Here is a 20,464-nt window from a genome sequence, read left to right as displayed (position 1 = left end):
GCATGAAAAATACATTATTCCCTCTCCTCACTCCTGAGACCTGGAAAATGTTCCATCAGCAAGCAGTAACAAGCAGAGAGCACATTTTACCATTAGTTCAGTGTGTTAATCTTTAAAAGAAAAAACACCCCCCCCCCCTCAGTTACGCCACTGCCCTGTGGACACTGTTGACCTTTCTGACAGCGAGTCAGACTGGACAAAGGAAGCGTGTGGCACACAGCTGTATTCAGTTAGAAACTTTATTTAATACAAATATGACCACGAGCCTCACATAGTTAGCTTTATTAGGCCATTTTTTTTTCTTCATACAATGTTTTTTTGTTCTATTAAACATACTTTAAACAGCATACACTTAAGGTATTTCTGTTGGTCAGACAATCAATAGCAAGCATTATCTCAAAACAGAAAATAGTCCCACAAAAAAAAAACTAAAATAAAAATAATAATAATACAGACACACTTCATAAGACATGATAAAACAAAAAGGCAACAAAGACGGGAGAATATAATGATCAGCAAATACACTGGATCATTTTCTACAGCAGAGAGTGAGAACAAACAATATTGTTTACATCATATCCCAGGATCATAGAGAAGGAAGTGTGATTCTTCCACACAAGATGCTTTACTTTCATAGAAAGAATGGAATTCCTTTTGTTAATTATAAGATATATGTATTTGACTTCACCAAACGTCATACACGAGCAAACAAATCTAAGCAAAACACGCATCTTAATCATCACGAAAACATCTGAGCTACACGGTAAGTGTGGAAACACACAATTATGATTAATATCTGGATGACAATCTGGCTGTAATGGTCATCGTCAGTTGTGCTTTTTTTCCCTCCATTAGATAGTTTAGTCTGTCATGTCTCGCTCCCGCTCCTTCATAATTTTAATCCTCACCAGCACCTATTATCATGTTACTGTGACACTTGTGCTGGCCGTATGAGCCATGTCAGTGAAGTGCCATATCTGCACCACAGGTCATACATACTAACATGATGCCAGTGAAGCACTTCCAAAATCGTCCTGTGCACAGTCAAGTATTTCCTGTTTATCTCCTAAAACGACCACATGGCTCGTCCTCTGGCCACCAGAGGCTTTGGGATCAGTCTTTAATGCATCTCTCTAACACGCGCACACACACAAAGGGTGGCTGTGATGTTACCTTCATGTCTTTTTAAATAAACATGATTTTGTTTTTAATCCCTTTCTTGCAAACAACCAATAATAATCACCTTTAAACAATTACTTATATTAATTTACAATAGCTGATTTGTCTGTGATGTCAGAAACTCACTCACACAACAAAGAGGTAAAACTAGAAATCTTCATCCTGCATTAATTTTATACTCTGGTCTGTTATCTGTGAGGACCTTCAGTGAAATGCATGTGAGTGAGAGGTGTGCTGAGTTTTAAGTCTGCGTCTCTGGGTGCAGATTAAACAAAGTGCGTAGGATAAGTCTTGGTAAAGACACTGAGGGAACATAAGCAATGGGTGCATGATCCTGTCACCCCAACAGCAGCACTCCTATTTAGGTATGTACGTACGCACACATTCGCACACTTACATCATCCCATAGTCATCCTGCAGAGAATTTCTGCAATTTCTCACTGCTCATTTCCATTGTTCCAACTCAAGCGTTCCCTTTTACATTTAGACACAGATTTTAATACTAAAGCTGCAGATTCTGAGTTTGCTCAGGAATGTGTATGTGCCTTACATGTTCAAAGTGTCACTGTAAAAACAAGGAATACGGCTCGTTGTGAAAACTGAAGACAAAAAAAAAGATGGTGCAAACCTAGAAGTTACTGTTAAGTGCATGTTAACCTGTGACCAACCACACAAAATACAGATTTGAGTTACTTCCACAATTCACTGGTGATATATTAATTTTTCAGACAAAGGCATCACGATAGAAATTTATAACTTAAGTATATCAATTACCATAAATAATGACTGCATTGTTAACAAAACACTTAATTTGTCAGAGCGTGTATGACAGAATAAACATTAAAAAAACAGCAAGACAATATACCAAGTAGCTGCTGCATTTAGTTTTTTTTTTTTCTTAAATCACCCAAACCAAACTGTGCATCTTCACATACTTGTTGGTGAAGTATAAACCAGGTACAACCTTGAGCATTAATAATACCAAACATGACTCGAAAAGCGGTAGTAGACTCTAGTAAATTAAATATGATTCACAGTTGGTGTAATCTGTTAACTACTGTCACTATTTTACTTATTTCTTTAGACTGAATAAAGCCTTTAGAATAACCTGCATCTAGTTAAACATGGTGGCCACAGAGAAATATTACTGACACAGTACTAATCGCACGTGTTAAATGTCTAGCCTGTTCTAAATAGCTGTGTGCCTTTTTCACTTTTTATGTTGTTCAGAAAAAGTAAAAATTGCCAATCATGACTTTCCTTTCTGTACAGATGAGACTTGAGTGCTAAGGACTAATGCCTTGTGGGGGGCTTTTGTCGATCTCCTGATCGACATGGCAGACCATCCTGTCTGCTAGAAGCTACAGGGAGAAGAGACAAGTCTTCGATCTTAATCCCTGCACAGCGATGGGAACTACAGAGTGCTTTTTCAGATTTTTCTGCAACTATTCGTCAGGGTAACTCGTTCTGGAGATGACTCCTGCTCATCTGTAATGGGTAATTACAGTTGGTCATAAACCTGTTACTATGCCAGGCTCATTGTAGAGTTGTGTGGGTCTTAGAACCATGAGGGGAAGTTGGGGTTTTAGTCCATGTGTTTCCTGGAGATGCATTCAAGTGCGCAGTCCAGTCACATGTATGTGTATACCTGGGTATACATGTGTGCTGGATCAGAGCAGTTCATCAAGATTGATGTCTGGGATGGGCTGTCTCCAGTAACAGAAAGAGCTGTACTCTGGCATGACAAAGGCCTCGTTCTGCTCTTTGCTTAACAGAGGGAACACATGCTCCACAAGCTCACTCAGTCTGCCATAACTATAGAGGAAACAACAGAATGAGAGATCAGAAAGACAGAATGAGACACAGAAGGAGTCAGGACACAAACAGAGCTGCTAAATATTAATTGTAAAAAAAAAAAATGAAATCTGTTTTCTGCCATTATTTAGTTAGCTGGTGATTAAGAATTGATATTTACTAAATAGAATAAAAATACAAGTAGAAATTGCATGCTGGTACAAGCTTGCTGCATTTTTTTGTTGGCTACTTATGGCAGCCAACAATTACACTTAGCCAACACTACTACACTTAAATGTTTCTGGTTCTAAAAATGCTGCAGCCAGAGTTCTGACTGGAATTAGCAAGAAAGATCATATTTCTTATATGTTAGCTTCTCTCCATTGGCTCCCTTTAAAATCCAGAATAGAGTTTAAAACACTTCTCCTTACATCTAAAGCACTAAATAATCAAGCTCCATCTTATCTTTACGACCTCATAGTTCCATATTTTCCAAGCAGAACTCTCCGTTTTCAGAGTGCAGGTCTACTTGTGGCTGTGAGTGAGTTTCCAAATGTAGAATGGGAGGTAGAGCCTTTAGCTATCAAGCTCCTCTACTGTGAAACCAGCTGAGCCTGAGGTTTCTTCCTCAAAAGGGAGTTCTTACTCTGCACTGTTAACTAGTGCTCGCTCTAGTAGGGTTGTTGGGTTTTCTATAGAATTCTGTATACAGATTTAAGTTCTTGAACCTTAAACATTGTAAAGTTCCTTGAGATCTGTTGTGATTTGGCACGCTATAGACAAAACTGAATTGAATATTTGCACAGAGGGATGTCCGTGGCTTTTGTCCCTTATCACTTTCATAGGAAGCATCTTTTGGAGCCAGTATTAACAGGATGTGAGCAAGCCAAACCTGTTCCTCAGTGTTCATACAGACTATTGTTTTACCCCAAACTGTGAACTTGTCCTTCAACACCCAGTCAGATAAGACCAGTAAATGTATGTACTTACGATGACTTGTTGCCCTTGGTTTGCTCTTGGATCAGCTCGCCTTTGGGGTTAACTGTGAAGATCCTACACACTGGAACTCCTACCTCCTTATAGGCAAATACATCCTGTATAGAGACAAAATGATTCAAGTCTCTGTCATTCAAATCTAGACAAAAACAACTTAAAATGTATATTTCCAGATCCTTATAAACATAACATAGTCTTGTACTTTATAACTGCTGAAAACACATAAATTGCTAATAATTTGCCACTTGGACAAAGCAAGAGAGTAAACCTCCAATCACTGTAAACGGTAAACAAAAGCCTCATTTAAAAGCCATCCGAGATGAGAGCACACTCGATTAAGTAATTTTCTGAAAGTAGTCATACATAATGCACACTGGTACAGAGTGACATAAGCGTTAATAGCATTAAGTACAAATTTCCTGTTTGTGCTCCACCTCCTGCACGTAATGGTTATATTTCTAGACTACATGTTTTAGTGTGCAAAAACAAGAGCTTGTGTTATTTTTTATGTTGTGTTTTTTGGCGAGTGTCATTGACAGACAGGTCTCATGGCTGACCCAGGGCTTCGTCTGGGTGTTTATGCAGCTGAAGACGGGATGCTGCGCCCAGCTGAAGCTCCATTTCACAGACTAAGTCACATGGGACCACAATTCTGCGACTATGACCTCAGCTCGGGTTCAGCCCAATACTGATTTCATATGTTTGTGTCTGCTAATTGATAGCTAAAGTGTCATGATGATCTTACAAGACATTATGACTATACCGACTTCTGGAAAACACAGCTCATGGGCATGAAAAAGTGAGCTCCTTAATGTCCCGGAGTCTGACATCTTCAAACATCCATTAACTCACATTAGTCCTATTCCCAAAGGCTGCGTAGAATGGCTGCTTGTTATGCTGAAACAGGTTCTTGATGTCTGTAAGGCATTCAATCTTGAAGATCTCTGGTTTTTTCTCAATGACCTCCCTGAAAGAAACAGACAGTGTGATTAGACTGACACACGCACATCTTTACTATGGGTCAAGACTGAGCTAGAGTTACAGACAAACACATGTTGTTTTTCTCAGACTTTGTCTCTTTGGATTAGATTTAGTTTTTTTCTTCCATATCCACATCAAAGGACACACGAGAGACTTTAACATTTGAAGTTTCAAATCTGTTTCACATGCTTGATAAAGGAAATCAAAAATATTATGAAATAATAAAATGCTGAACATGAATAAATTCTGGGAAGGTTCCCAACACAGTTAACACCTATTTAGTTCGAGTTGTCTATGGCCTTAACAGCCTCGGCAAACAAAAGGCTTATTATAATGATAAGGATTTGAAGAGTGAGGAGGATTGTGAGCAGTCCAAGAAACTTGATTTGAAATTAAGTTTGCAGACAAAAAGGATTTGAATTTGAAAGGAGACAAATATAGGCTAGTTTGAAACAGAATTAACATTTTGGGTTAAGAAGTATTTAATGAATGGCTGGCATATATGAAGTACATACCTGTGGAAGGCAGAGAAGAGGCTGCTGGGAGACAGCATGAGAGGTCCCCGGGGCAGGATGGTACCTCCATCATTGACCCACTGCAGGTAACCTCTTGTCATGTCTGCCATGCCAATGGCCCGAGCTGAGCAGTACAAGAACTTGTAGCCATTCCTACCAGTGGGAAGAGTTTTCCCCATCAACAGTTGTTCACTTTAATACATTTTATAACCTGGTCATCATTAGCAGCAACTAAGAATAGCACTTTAATCAGATCAGTTATATTGGTTGCTCTCATAATGTCATAGTCATACCAATTCATTTATAATTTTACTGAGGAAAGATTCTATGTACCATTACTGCCCATGGTCACTACAGCCGCTTTCCTCCTTTGTGAATTAAAATTTCTGTTTGGCGTTGATTAAAGTATCAAACGCGGATCAGGATTTAAGTTTTCAAACTCAAAAGAAAGTACAATGTACAACAAAAGTGGTCAAACGCTGCCAGAGTTTCATTGTGTTTTTAGTTTCTACAACAATTCTGCCTTGATCATAGTTAAACTTACTGAGTCATCCACCTCAAAGCACCCCACGCAAACACTGGGAGGAAATATCAACTCCACAGAGGCGCAACTGGGAATCAAACCCAGACAGTGCTAACCACTGACCAGCCATTCATTCTTCCTCTGTGATTAATCACTATTGCTGTGCACTTACTCAGCTACTGAGTGGTAGAGCTTGGCAATACCCTGGTGGGTCCAGTCCTTCCCCAACTGTGGCAGGATCTGTCCAAACACATCTGACCTAAACAAAAGCATACACATATTATGACAAAGACAGGGACATCCCCATCTGTCAGATCCATCAATGAAAAACTGGCTACGAAAACAGCAGATGTACAATAAAGAAGGCAGAAAAAGCATGTGTGTGCAAGAAAATCAGGCAGATCAGTAGTACAGACTGTTCACAGGAGGTCGCACCATAACTACTTTACCATTTCATCATAAATAAAGAACATTATGGACTGTTCCCCACTAATGAGGATTACGAGCCCAGGGGGGGGGGCACTGTCTCAACCTTAGCCTTAGCTTATGGGGGTGTAAATGTAAATGGGTTCATTATAGTCCTGATGCTCTTCACCCTGTTACTCAAAGAAAGCCACATGTCAGAGGTTGGCCTAAAGGGTCACAGAGATAATAAGCTGCAGTCAATCTGGACCTGTTTGATGTTGGCCAACTACGAATTTCAGACAGTGGGCGTCAGAAAGGCAGCACACATCAGTTTTGTGTCAAAAGATATGGAGCTGGCTCTAACAAATTAAAAAGCTAAACATAACAACTGGATTATGTCCTTAATTAAAATTTGGTAATAAACAAGGACTTGAATGAGTCCATGGCAATAAGTTGCTCGACAAACTGCTCAAAATGTCAAAGCAGGAACTCATTTGACATCTCCTTCCTTTTTCCATTTTTATTAGCACATAATCCAACCTATCCAGTGTTCTGTAACTCTTAAAGTCACTCTTCATTCACCTATTGGCCTATGGCTGTGGAAATAACACTAGTCATCAATTATGATGCTTTACTTCACAGTATGTGAGCAAGTTAGACATGACAGACTTAAAATAGCATTTCACTTTTTCAGATGCTGTCTTGCTAATGCATGGATTTCTTATAATAAAGATGCTAGCAGATGAATATCTAATATCAATGTGTAAAATATGTTACAATAATCTAGCCACAGGGGTTGCAAGCCAGTGATTTCTGTGCCGGTCCCAAGCCCGGATAAATAGAGAGGGTTGCGTCAGGAAGGGCATCCGGCGTAAAAATTGCCAAAATAACCATGCGAATCAACCATGCAAAAATATGTTACAATGCTAATTTTGCTTCATTTCACTGTTACCTATATTTAACCTAAACTTAGATATTAACAATACATTGCAAAAGCGAATCATGCTCCTGCAAATGTATGAGTAACAGACTGATTTACATACAAGCCAAACCAATATATGGCTGAAGTTTTATGCAACATATGAGAAGCCTAGCATCCAAGCAATATCTCTTGCAATGAAAGGGCACAAATAACACCCAGAGATTACAGGGGATTTCAACAATACACATTAATTTTAGTGAGCAGTATTGTTCGAAATTAGGGGAATTAAAGTCACATAAAGCATCATTACTCAGGTAAGAGGGGTTATGAGATACACATACTTTGTGATGGTGCCGTCAATGTCAGAGATAATGACTTTGTCATCAAAATTCCACAGGTAGATGGTGCCCTCGCAGCGGCACGTGCCCTGGTACTGGGTGGTGATGCTAAACGTCACATCATTAGGTCCCTCCTTCAGTTTCAGACTGGCCTGGTAACACAAAGAAACAGTGGAGGCATTTAAAGGAAAAGCCCATTTAATGCACTAAAATGTATTCCAACAGTGTAAGCATTACTATCTAGCAGAGTATGTTTTGCCACAGAACAATAATCACAGACAGGTCTTTAGAGCCCCCTACAGATTAGAAATGGGGCAAACACATGCTAATCACAGCCGGCCAGCAGATGGAGCTCTAAACTACAAAATAAACCCTTCAAGTCCAAACCATAGACTTTCTATGGTACAAACCCTGTTGACAATACTGCAGTTCCAATCTAAAGATTTGCCACAATTTTATCTAAAAAATCTAATTGTCCAATAAAAGTATTTAAATAATAAATATGTAATGTCATAAAACTATTGGACAACAGAAAACTACACTTTGAAAGTAGAAGATAAAGGTTTTGAGAAAGGAAAACTTATGTGTGAAGAATATACTTACTATCTGATCAGATGAGAGGCGTAGTGACTTTCTGTAAGTGTGTGGGCTGGGGTGGTGCTGACCCTCGACTGGTTGCATTCTCTCTTGACAGGATGCAGCGCTCACCTCCTTGGCCTCTTCATCGCTGGAGGTGTCCCCTGCTTTAGGCCTATACAGAAACAACAGCAGCTATTTATTCTTACTTTAAAATAATGCTGCTTTCTGAAACATCAATGTAAAACTATTCTACACAAAACTATTTATATGTATATTGGCGTATCAACTTTATTCTCTCACACTATGTGACAATCCCGAGTTGTCATTAAACTATTCATTTAAGAAGGTGCCATGAGTTTACAGAACTCACATTGACATCAGTGAACTCTTTGTATCACTTACGGTAAGGCCAGCTTCTCCGGAGATATGGAGGGTCCTTCCTCTTCCAAATGAGACTCCTCCTTGGTTTCAAGCTTAGTCTCTGACTGCAAAAAAGAAGGAAAGACATGCCAAGACAATTAACATGATTAAGAAGATCAAACAGCTTGAAACAATACATATGAATAGGAATCTTACTGAAAAACAAAAACTGATAGCAGCTTATTTCTTTTTACTTTTGGCTCTTCTGAAAACATGTGCACACCTGCTTGATTGTACTATCTGCCCTTTTTCGCCAGAACCACCAGCGGCCTGACTTCTTTGGCATTTTCTCCTTTACCCAGGCCTCCTCTGTAGCCTAGGATAAAAAAAAGTCAAAGTTAGGTAGCTGCCAGTTTACAATGATCCACAATAACACAACAGATGGAAAAAGACAGAAAAACAAAACCTTGAATACCTTTGGTAAATTTTTCTGAAATGCTTGTAGACTTAGAATCAAGGGTGCAGCTAGTGTCCAGTTATAATATCTGAGGACACAGAAATGAGTTAAGAACCAACAATTGATCATTTACTTGAAGTACATCTCTCTTAAACATGTCAATTGATACATTAAATTGCTTACTTACCTATTCCCTATCTTTACTACAAGGTTAGGGTTATCTATAATTGCTGGATTTTCAGCAAATTCATGATAGGTGATAATATGCTCCATGAACCTTTCTGCAAACATAGAAGAGAGAAGAGCATTAATTAAAGACAGCAGATGAAAAGGGCAGCGGTGATGAGCCATAACATCTTCTTAAAGCCACACAGAAAGGTCAGAGAACCTTTCCCACCAGCCCCAGGATATGAGTGTTTTTAACAAACACTCCCAGAAGAGTGTGTGTATATCAGAAAAATTAGAGGTGGGAACTGGTTGAGATGAGAGAGGGAGCACTGTTGAGATGAGTAAAATAGAGGAATTAACAGAGAAATGTGAGCACCAAGCACTGTTACAATTAAATGTACATAACTTTTTTTTTTATATAAAATAGTCTAACAGTGGCTAATTCAGTACAGATCTTTATAGTTATACAATGGATTTAGCAGCATGCTTCTCCTGGCTGAGGTTAACTTTCAGTCATTCAGCATAAAAGTACTAAGTGCACTTCAAGCTGCATTTTTTATGAGAATCCTTTTTGTGTACCTTTGGATATTTCAGCATTTTCTGTGAGGCCTCCACATAGGGAAAGGGTGACATCAGGGAGGTCACTGGCTGAGTCAGAAAGACACTCTGTTCCGCTGTCAGCTGCAGCACTACCCACCGACTGAGGGGACTGTGATCCAGAGTGTATCTCCGAGTCCATCCAGTGCTTAGTGGCTGCCTCAGATTCACTATGGCAACAAAAAAGTAAAATATGTCATAACACTGTCTTCCAGGTGTTCAGTGTAATTTTAAAAAAGTTTTAAAATAGAACTCTTCACCTTTTGTACTGTACTTCTAGTTAAAACAGGTCAAGTAATTAGGTGCTTCTTTCATAAGCTTACCTTTTGGGAAAATATCGTGCAGCAACATCAGGTTCAAGAACACTCAGGTCATCTAGGTAGATGTCCTCAGGTCCCTGATGCTGACTCCTCTTCGGGACACCTACATTCAACAAAATAACTATTTATCATATAAACTACTCACTTTGGTGGCCATAAAAAAGGTAACTTGGAAAGTGATTAGCTTACCTTTTTTCTTGGAGGGTGAATCACTCTGTTGACTGTTGGAAGGGGTAGAGGTTGCCATATTGGATGGCAGGACATCCAGGGGCTCTGTGGGGGTTACAGGGCTCACAGATGATACAGTGACAACAGATCCTTGAGGGTTGCCAGGTGTTGCAGTGGTGATTGGTGTGCGTGGTTCAGGCTTGACAATGGCACACACTGAGGAGGATGGTCCAGCTTCCTTTACAATCTGTGTCTCGTTCTCCATTGCCTCTGAACTGAGGATGACGCGGAAGTGGGTGCTCTCTGATGGAGTGATTGTCACTGTTTTTAGTGGTTCTGGTTTCTCTTTTTTAGTGACCTAGACATTAGGGATAAAAAAAAAAAAGTTACTATTGAGTGAAATAAGGCCTATGTGCTTGTTAATTTTTGTGAAGAGAATTATTTTACCCTTGTTGTTTCTGGAAACTCTCCCCAGGTCCACTGCATGTGTGACTCAGCTCTGAGTAAACTCTCTGAGGGTGTGACCACCAGTTCAGAGTCACTCTTTGGGGAAAAGGCCTGAGACAAGCCATGGCTAAAGAAATAGATAAGCAGCATAGATAAGCAAATGCAAACAATCAATAGGTTTCAGTCCATTTACATGTCTCTGCTGCATCGTTGGAGTGTCCTTACTCTTACGTGTTAAATATAAGTGCATCTCCATAATTTAATGACACTACAGTATATACCTGTTATCTGCCGGCCAGTCTCCATCAGACAGTGGATAACCATCAAGGTTGTGTCTGGCTGCAGGTAATTTTGGGTCAATGTCACGCATTGTGGTCACTGAAGGGGACCTAAATCCAAGGTTCAAAAAACACATAACAATGAATCACTCTTTTAGAAACCAATCTCGGCTATAGCAACAGGCATCAATCCTACACTTACCTTGAGACATGTGTTGCACCGTCCTCATCAGAGCTGAGGTCCATCTCAAAGATCTCCTCACTTTGCCCAGTGCTGGACATAGCAGCATTCGTAGCAGCAGGTGTGTTAGCAGCAACAGCATTAGTAGTAGTGACTGACATGGGTGGGGTCAGCTCCTCTCTTCGGGGATCTCCTTTGTGCTTCTTCTTCCGTCTCTTCTTCTTTTTCGTGGTCATGGTGCTGGGGGCAGGTGCAGGTGGGTCATCTGGGTCAGCGGGGTCATCCTCGCGACCTTTAGGTGCCCTGTGCTCGACCTCTGAGATCCAGAACAGGTGACTATCGGTAGGAATTGGAGAGGTGGCCAGGTGGGCAGGTACAATCTGCTAAAGGGTAAGTAAGAACACAGGAAGGTGAGGCTTGAGATCTGTTAAGACAAGTGCAAACCAAAGCAGCAATAATCATTCCTATAGTCAGCATAATGAAGCCTATGACTCAAGTCCAGTAGAACAGGGCTGTCATTGCTGGGCTGTCACAAAAAGATATTGGAAAGCTTGAGTAATAAGTTGCCTGTCAAATACGACCTATTGCATAACAGTGGAGTAATACTTTCCTCATACAAAAACACTGCCCTACATTTCTTTTTTCTCAAGTTGTGTGTTCACAAAACAATGCAAAATCTGATACGATCAAGCTTATGAGTGTAGAACCTTCTTCAAGTAAATTCTTAAGACACCTTCACATTTTTTGGAAATAAAATATATCAGAAGATCATGATATTGGCTGCTATGTTGTAAAATAATATTTCACAAAAGTGAAATCCTCCAGATGACACCATCGAGTTTTTAGCAAGAGACGGATATTTCTAAGTAGGGAAGGCAGATATTTTATGCCACACACATCACGCATACAGATACTACTAATCAGTAACTTTGTCATATAATGAAATACTTACATTCTGCTGCTCAGCTTCCTGGACAAAAAAGGCCTCTCCATTGTCACCTAGCTTCATGTGCAGGTCAACAGGTTCTCCATTCACTTCAATGTCAATCTGAAAGAATATGCTAGAAATTACAAGCCGACACCTCGGACCCAACATGAAAACAGACAAAGGTCACTGAAAACATTGTTTAAATGTCATCTAATCATTGTCTATATAACTATCTGTATTATATATAATATATAACCTATAATATATGATTCTGTCGTTTTATTTAGGCCTGGTTTTATCATGCTTTTAACATTGCATTAGGCAACACAGAAAGCCCGTAGCTACTTACAGCCCCATCTTTCTTCCAGGGCTTTACAAAATCTAACAAGTATAGACGATATATGGGTGCTCTGGGCTTGTAAGTGGAGCATGCCAACAGAACAGGGCCATTCATGTTTGCCAGTCAAACTGAGCGGACCTGAGGCCATTCAGAATTTTTACACCACAAAGGCAAAAACCAGGTCACGTCTAGCAGAGACTACAGAGGAGGCAGACTCTAGACTCAGTGCTCTGCCTGGTCTGACAACCCAAAACCAAATCATCAATATTAATTTTAAACTACAGACATAGTCTCTGTTTTCCTCTCATACAATCTGCCCTGTTGGTTCTCTGCTTTTTGCTGATGTCCTCTGCTGCCAATGTGGCTTCTCAGCAGTCTCAACATTTCATTTCTCCCCCTCGGGATTGTTAAGGAGATTTTTTTGTGAGGCAAATGACAGCTGGAAATTTCAATGCTCTAGTTATAATGAGCTGGAATAAATGAGAGTCCTCTACAACCCTTGACAGTCTGTGACAAGTGACATTATGCTGAACGGCTGAGCTGTGGATTTGCCAACATCATGCTGGATAACTGGAATTACTGGCGGTAATTGCTGCCTGAAAATGTTCAAAATTAAGACCCACTATTTGGTAATTTCTTTCTGACAGCAATAGCTAATGTGACTTTTGAAGTACTTTCACAAAAAATGAAGAAATAACTATTTATGCATGGCTGAGTTTAGTGATTTTTTAGAAACATTTCTGGTTGCCAGATAAAGTGACTGGTGCATGGGGACAGACACAAAAAACACAGCCAAAATTTAATTAGTATTTGGCTGGCGACTATGCTTCAATTCCATCTCAGATTTTTTTTTAAATCTACTTGTCATGAACAAATATCACATTACTTATTTGGTCCAGAAAACTCATAAGTGATCTCAGGGACGCACGCATAACTGTTTGTTATACAACAGCCATTGTCGATGCCTCCTTCATGTTTCCTCCCACTCCCACATATGCAAGTTGTAGAGCTGTTGCCATAGAAACCACTCATTCATTCTTCCCCTCTAAACCCATCAGCAGTCTGGGTAGGTGGTGAGACAGTGTCAGCCCACCCCCTCCACAAATGATCACCCACTGTGGTACAGAAGCAAGTAAATACGCTTTCTTCAAGTCAGAGCACATCATCGTCAATCCAAGAACAGAAGAATACAAAAAAGTATTCTGAGACTTCATTTACTCAGTAGTTCTGGTTGTTTTATTCATGCATACTGTTTTTCATTACCCTAATTTTTTTTATTACCCATACTACTACTGATAAGTCCCAACACGTTATAACTAACCATCAATTCGGCCAACACAAAAGTGCTACAATAATACAGTTTTCTCAAGTGAGAGCTGAGTACTAAAAATAGCACCATTGTTCAACTATGATTAACTAGATCTTATCTCCAGGCGAGGATATATAGTAACAGCTACAGTTCGAAGGTGTAAAGCTCAGAACATACCATTTGTGTTGTGCAAACAGAACCAATTTTCTGGTATACGATTCAAAAATGCTCCAGTGAAGCTTTTTATTCCCACCGATGCTCCAGATCCCAAAATGGGAAAGCTGGCTAATTAATAGGGCAGATTGTGTGCAGTGAGGCACACAGATGAACCAAGCAATGGAAATATTTAATTTTAGTGCCGTTTCTGAAAACATACAGCTATTATTATTTTTAAGAAAAACTGAAATTAAGAAGCAGCTTCTTCAGTAAAACCTCAATAACCCTTGTTAAAATGTATTTGACTGCACTCCCACACAAACTACAAAACTGGAACATCATACTGACAGTGTGTGATTTGTGAGCACTATGTTCAGTATTTAACAGTTCTAATAGTTAAATGCTAACTCTGAAAATAGACTTAGTCTGGACACACTTTCATGCAGAACTGGCAATAAATAAACATACAACAATCAGAGTACCCAATGCAGTCTAGGGTCTGCCTCTTTAAAGAAATATGAATAAACATTTTATTTGGAATACACTCAGTGGGTTTTTCTCCGAATTAAATATTTCTATTCTATTCTAAAATCTGGAACGATTAATAGTTCAATTAATCAAATGGTTTTAACTGCCATGTTGTAACTTACCACTTTCTCTTTAGAGCGGAGAACACCCAGCTTCCCAAAGCGCACATGAAATGGTGAGCACTGGTAGGTGCCATCTCTCTGGCGGACGACCACAACATCAATGCAGCCGGATAATGTGGCCTGATTAATGCCTTTATACAGTTCTTTGACTGTTACCAGCACCTGACCTGCAAGCTGGCCCACGTAGTTCATGGTGTCCGCCTGGTTGGGGGAAAAAGAAAATTGATAGTTAGAGGAAAGACAAATCTATTGTTTGCAAAATCCCGAACAGGACACAGTTTTGGCCAGTACACATCCACACATTTCCCCCTTGGTTTCACTTCAGCTGTCTTGGCCTATCTATCCAGATGTCTTTCAGTCTATACTCTGCTGTCTATTCCTTGAAGTGTCTTCTTCTAGACAGTCGGTCCCTCTCATTTGTCTATTGCTTTCATCCCTTTGCTATCTCACTGACTGATTGCCTGCTCTGTTCTGTCTGTTATGCCCCAACCTGCATACACACTGACAGAGTGCCACTGTTACCCTTTCACTGGCCGCTATCCCACATGAGTAGCATCAGAGAGGGGGGCTGACAGCCAGGCTGAAGCAATGACAAGCAACAACCTCTCAGTGCCCTGCTGTCACGAGCGCAGCTGACTTCCTGTTTATAGCCATGACTTTCTGCCAATTATCAAACACAATACTCAAAGCCACCATTCTGTGGCTATAATTATATGGGCTTTGATTAGCTTTACATATTTTCTAAAAGTACTTATTCAACGACTGGGACAAACAAATTATTTTGCAAGCAGTCTGTCGAAGCTGTTAAATCAGGGAATTCACACAGAGGCCAAAGCTAATCACACATAATCTTCCAAATTCTGGAGCGTTCCTGTGGCCACTAATGTGGACTAGTGGACTAGATTATGTGCAGTCCTTTGAGCACTGTGACACAAGACTGTGCATAACTATTAACTTAGCAAATATAATTTTGGTTTGCAAGGTCAGGGTCCAGTTTAGTGGGGTTTGTAAACAGATTGCCCTGCTGACTTCACTGGGTTTTGGTGGCCTGAAATGCTCATATCTCACACTGACCTTTTGTTCAGAGTATAAACATGAGAGCAGTGAGGGTGGGGTGCTTAGTTAGAGAATAGGGGCAATTGTGCAAGGGTGGCATCATAGAATATTGTGCATACTGTTGTGATATTTACCCCAAAAAAGCAGGATGAAGAAAATACATAAACAAAATGTGTGTATTTGTATATAGCTCACAATATTATCACACACAAACAGGTAAATCAAGAAGCGATTATAGCAAGATAACAGGTTGAGGATTTTATAAAATGTTCTGAACACTTCAACCCATAGAGGGTAGAAAAAATAAAAGTGATGCCCGGGTTAAGGTCTTTGTTTAAATTCACTGAAATAATAACAATCCATATATTAAAATGAAACTTATAATCTAACTAGAAAATAACCAGAGGATTCAAAATAAAAAGTTATAAATGCTAAAAGTGAAATGATTGTAATATGTAATTGTAATGATATAATTAGACCGTTTCTAAATAGTTATTTGAAATGTTACCTTCTGATGAATGAGGTTTTTATGGTTGTTATGAGGTTATTACATTATATGTGAAACACAGTCTGCATCCATTGAGTTCATGTAAAGTAATACACAGATATAATCAGAAACCAGTGAAATGGAACATAAATAAGCGTCACACATAAACTGTACAAACACTTTTACTGTACCACTGACGATATAAAATGTACACGTGGCATGGTGGTGGTTGTGGTGTTTTGGATTCTCTGAAAACTAAAGGTGTCATTTTGTTTACAAGCAAATGTAAGGTGGCATACATTTGGAGTACTATTATTAGTTCACTTCTGTTTTTACAAGATTCTGGCAACCCAAGTGTCCTATCTACTGAACTGACACAGTGCCAACACCAAGTGCTCAGCAACAAGAAGACGACTATCATAACAACCTGGCTCAATAGATCCATCTAAAAGGTCATTTTATAGTGATGAATATTTGATATTAAAAACAGAAAACACCCTTATGCAGAGGCGGTCTGGACAGCTGCCACTACTCAGTTAGCCATAATGGAGCGACAAACATGTTTTACCTGCTACCACCAATTCTCTTTTTCTTTTTCTTTTTTCAGTGTCAACTCGAAAGCAAAAGGACACACAAGTACAGTAGTTATACTGCCAAACTCAAAACTACAATTAAACATGGCATGTTCTGTATTTTAGCATATAAATGCTACTGTATGTCTGTATCACACTGTTCTTTCAGTTTAGTTTATCCCCAAAAAACATTTAAATGTAGCACTAAAACTGACTTTATCCATCCCATTGACTGTGGTCAGGTATCAATCCTCTAAGCGTTGTTACAATAATAAATGCATAAGCCAATCCAAACAATACGAGAAGACTAATAGTGTAGCAATCCCTCCAGCAGCAGGCCTGAGCTGTGACCAACTAAGAGACCTGTCAACACTGACTCACCAGAGACCAAGACAACCTCAGAGAGGACTCATCCTGTTCACTGTTGTCTGTGTTGCTCCCCAGGAGCTCCATGTCCCCACAGGATCTCGGTCTCTGCATCGCTTTTGCTGGAGTAGGAGCTCCTACTTTACCTACCCTAAGGATACTCCACAGTGGCCAAAGTTTTGCACCCTTAGATTATGATGAAAATCTGCCCCTGGCATTCTGACTCTAGTCTCAAATATGGCCCACCTAATCACCTTGGAATAACACTTCCAGGAGTAAATATCAATACAGTGCTATCTGACGCCAGTGATAGTTGTGCAATACTGTCATAAACTTTGTCATCCTTCTTCTGGGCTACTTTGTGCAGGATACACACTTGGTGTTCATGCAGTCAGCTGACAGGGCACAAAGGGTTCAGCCAATGGATAGCCTCTTTAATGTTAGCGGTGTATGGGTGATAAGGGACATGTTTTTGACCTGATAAGACTACAAGCTCAGGGAAAAACTCTGCAGCGTGATGTTCTTGCACGTTCAGTCACATGTACGATGCAATCATTGCTGCATGTGCTTGTTTTTGTGCATGATTAATCAAAATAAGGGCACCATGACATTGACTGGCTGCAAAGGTCAATCAATGGAATAATCAGTTCACTGGACTTCAACATGTTGACCCTTTGTTGCTCATTGCTCTTAAAATTTGAAATCCTACATTGGTCACAAAGACAACCAGGTGAAAGTTAAAGTTAAACTACCAAACAGAGATTAGTGATCGAGAGGATAAGTTTCAGTTTGATAAAAGGAGTGAGACTGGTATCAAAGCTATGATGCATTTTGTTTTTTCTCATCAGGGTCTGACTTTCAGTTTATTATGCCTGGGTTAGCTCCTAAATAAATGCTTAAGAAAATATAAAGCATGAGGCTCCTCAAAAAAGGCCTCATCCCTTCTGTCCCATCTGCTGAGCTTTTTGTAAACACAACCAAAGACACATACAGGCCCACTGTGTTGAACGCTGTTGGATCATCCCCCCTCTGAGCTATAATCTGGTCTGTGTTTAAGAATTTTACAGGTCCTGCACAGACAGATACTGTTATTTAATAAATTGAATGTTATGAGTAAAGTCATGGCTTAAACGCAAATAACGAAACAGTAACTAAACACTTCAATCCAGAATCAAGTGAAAGCCCTTGCCTTTTTTAACTACGTTTAAGTACAATTAAAACTGACAAGAGCCAGCATGTGAGTGTTGTAGTCTGACTCTAAGTGCATAATTATGCCATTAATCTTGAATTACCTTGTGCACGTTCACTTTGATCAAGTGACAAAAGAATCAGTCCTGTGACTGACCTGGCCAACCAGACCACACAAGAATCACGTTACACTCTGAAATATTAGGTTACATCGAACTACACCAGAATAGGCCTACTTATTATGTGTGTAACATAAACCATAACGACCACAACCGCAGACAGAAAGACTTTTTAATTTTTACAAATTGTGCAACGATAGAAAAACTAAAGTTTTTCATGTGAATTCTTTATTTTTAATCTGTGTGCTAAAGTTCCTGGCTGTTATGAAAACTGTACGCAGAATAGAAATAGCTAATGAACTAACAATAATTCACCAAGCACGACTGAGGCCGTAAATCAGAAGAAACCTAACACCAGTGTTTATTTTCTTTTGTCTTTTATGTACAACAAATCCATGTGTTGCCCAATACTACTAAGAGGAAAGCAAGGACAAATTGTTTTCCAGATAGGTAAACTGCAGTCTTTCTCACAGAGATTTCATTTAGACTCACTGTGTCAAACAAAGAGCAAATCAGCCAACACGCAACATACACACACAGCTGCCAGGTTATTAGATGCATTCACAGACTATGTATACAGTGTATGAATACAACTTGCTAATGGGTTCATTAGTTTTATTTTTACACTGCAGTTCATGCAACTACATGTTAGTTTTGGAGAGTGTTGGATAGTGTAGTGTGGGTCCTGCTGCATGTAATGGTTCATACTGATAAGCGTTTCTAATAACTAGTCTGCATTTACGCAATACTGCACACAGCTCCATAAACATCACACCCCCAAATTATTTTATCTACCACCTCAGAAACAGCTTCAACAATGACTGAAGACTAGTAAAACTGTTGAAGACATCCAGTAAATCTAATTAAACTGTAGCTGGGTACAAATAAGTTCAAGTGAACTGCTCACAGTAGGTTACCCAAGAAAATAGATTAGACAGTCGATGATTAACATGAAACGACAGTGTCAGCCGTCTCATGTTGATCTACATCACTTTATGTGATATAATAGCATATTCTAGCACATATGTAACACTGAATTACTCTTCAGTGTTGTGCTATTGTGGCACAAAATTATAAAATCAGTGATTCAAACCGAAATGTCATTTCATTGTAATGACAACAAACATCTGTCATGGGTGGGAATTGCGGAAATAAACGGACAGAAACCTTAACCGAAAATGTAAATAGCTTGCTGTAAGTTACAGTTTAAGTTTAGCATTAGCAGAGATGAAAACCACAAACAGTGGAGCAGAAAATAACAGTGAGCGGAATAAATGAATGGAGCCTGGTGTCGGCTAGCTGTTAACCCTTAGCTAGCTCCAGTGTTGCTGCTGCGTTTACGTTCCCGTTAATGGCAAACGGTGAAACCGTAACAGGCAAGAGTCACTTTAAACGACAGCTCACCGCTTTACAAACCATTTTGACATGTTCACTTGCTATGCGATGGACAATTTTCCATTCCAGCTGCTAAATGTTTCAGTCAAATTAAGGCACCGTTGCTAAGAGTGTTAGCCAGCTTCCACGGCTAGCTAGCATTAGCTGACGGTAGAAACAGAAAACGTTTCCTCGCAGGCAGCTGCTGTGAAATAAAACTGAGATCAGCCTTTCTCTGTGTTATTTACCTTTGAGTTACTCCAGCGGGCTGCTGCCGACGAAGGACGCGGTCGTGTCTTCAGTCGGTCCCCATGTCTTTGACTGTGGAGCTCCTCTGAAGCCTCCTGACGTGTCGGTGCCTGGACCACCGTGGCCGACTGGTGCTGAAGTTGACCGGACAGGGAGCCGCACAGTGGCGGAGCGCTCACACAGCTGCCGTGTGAGGGTTAATTAGGGTTAAAGTATTGTGGCTTCTTGCACAACATGGAGGAATCTCGAGCACATTCACTGTCTTCAGTAGGACTTTGACCCGAGCACACATCCTTGAGATGTTTACTGACTGGTATAAATAGATCCGTGTATGTGTGGGACATGGATTATGAGAAAAAGGGCCCCTGGCTGCAAACAGGTAAAAGGTTTCCCACTCCTCCTGCACAAGACCCCCAAAGTGAAAGAGCCACAAACAACCACAAATGAGGATATCCTGCTAAC

At 39.9% G+C, this 20,464-nt stretch overlaps 1 protein-coding gene across 3 annotated transcripts; it reads right to left on the bottom strand.

The window, feature by feature from the left end:
- Window positions 1–225: 225 nt before the first annotated feature.
- On the bottom strand, window positions 226–20,188 carry lpin2 (lipin 2). 3 transcript variants are annotated; one of them, XM_026373957.2, is made up of 20 exons: window positions 20,002–20,188; window positions 14,592–14,792; window positions 12,161–12,256; window positions 11,230–11,591; window positions 11,031–11,138; window positions 10,750–10,876; window positions 10,324–10,660; window positions 10,138–10,237; window positions 9,797–9,984; window positions 9,237–9,330; window positions 9,068–9,137; window positions 8,876–8,968; window positions 8,635–8,717; window positions 8,257–8,404; window positions 7,657–7,805; window positions 6,161–6,247; window positions 5,466–5,618; window positions 4,822–4,936; window positions 3,964–4,067; window positions 226–2,994 (listed from the first exon to the last, which is right to left on the bottom strand). In XM_026373957.2, exons 2-20 carry the CDS (start codon window positions 14,781–14,783, stop codon window positions 2,850–2,852), a joined length of 2,751 nt encoding a protein of 916 aa, XP_026229742.1. In that variant the 5' UTR covers window positions 14,784–14,792; window positions 20,002–20,188; the 3' UTR covers window positions 226–2,849. The 3 variants fall into 3 exon arrangements, with proteins under 3 accessions (XP_026229742.1, XP_026229740.1, XP_026229741.1); XM_026373955.2 differs by lacking the exon at window positions 20,002–20,188 and adding an exon at window positions 17,088–17,405; XM_026373956.2 differs by lacking the exon at window positions 20,002–20,188 and adding an exon at window positions 17,088–17,405 and having other exon boundaries at window positions 11,230–11,588.
- Window positions 20,189–20,464: the final 276 nt, after the last annotated feature.

This window comes from Anabas testudineus, chromosome 17, assembly GCF_900324465.2.
Source record: "Anabas testudineus chromosome 17, fAnaTes1.2, whole genome shotgun sequence".
Taxonomy (NCBI): Eukaryota; Metazoa; Chordata; class Actinopteri; order Anabantiformes; family Anabantidae; genus Anabas; species Anabas testudineus.
Note: the sequence above shows the minus strand (reverse complement) of the source record. Positions and strands in the feature narration are given on the sequence as shown.

Coding starts and splice junctions, on each gene's coding strand:
- lpin2 (XM_026373955.2), bottom strand. CDS start 17,186: ATGCAGAGACCGAGATCCTGTGGGGACATGGAGCTCCTGGGGAGCAAC. Junction 10,877..11,030: donor GACTGGCCGGCAGATAACAG/GTATATACTGTA, acceptor CTATTTCTTTAG/CCATGGCTTGTCTCAGGCCT. Junction 8,969..9,067: donor TTCAGAAAAATTTACCAAAG/GTATTCAAGGTT, acceptor TTTTTATCCTAG/GCTACAGAGGAGGCCTGGGT.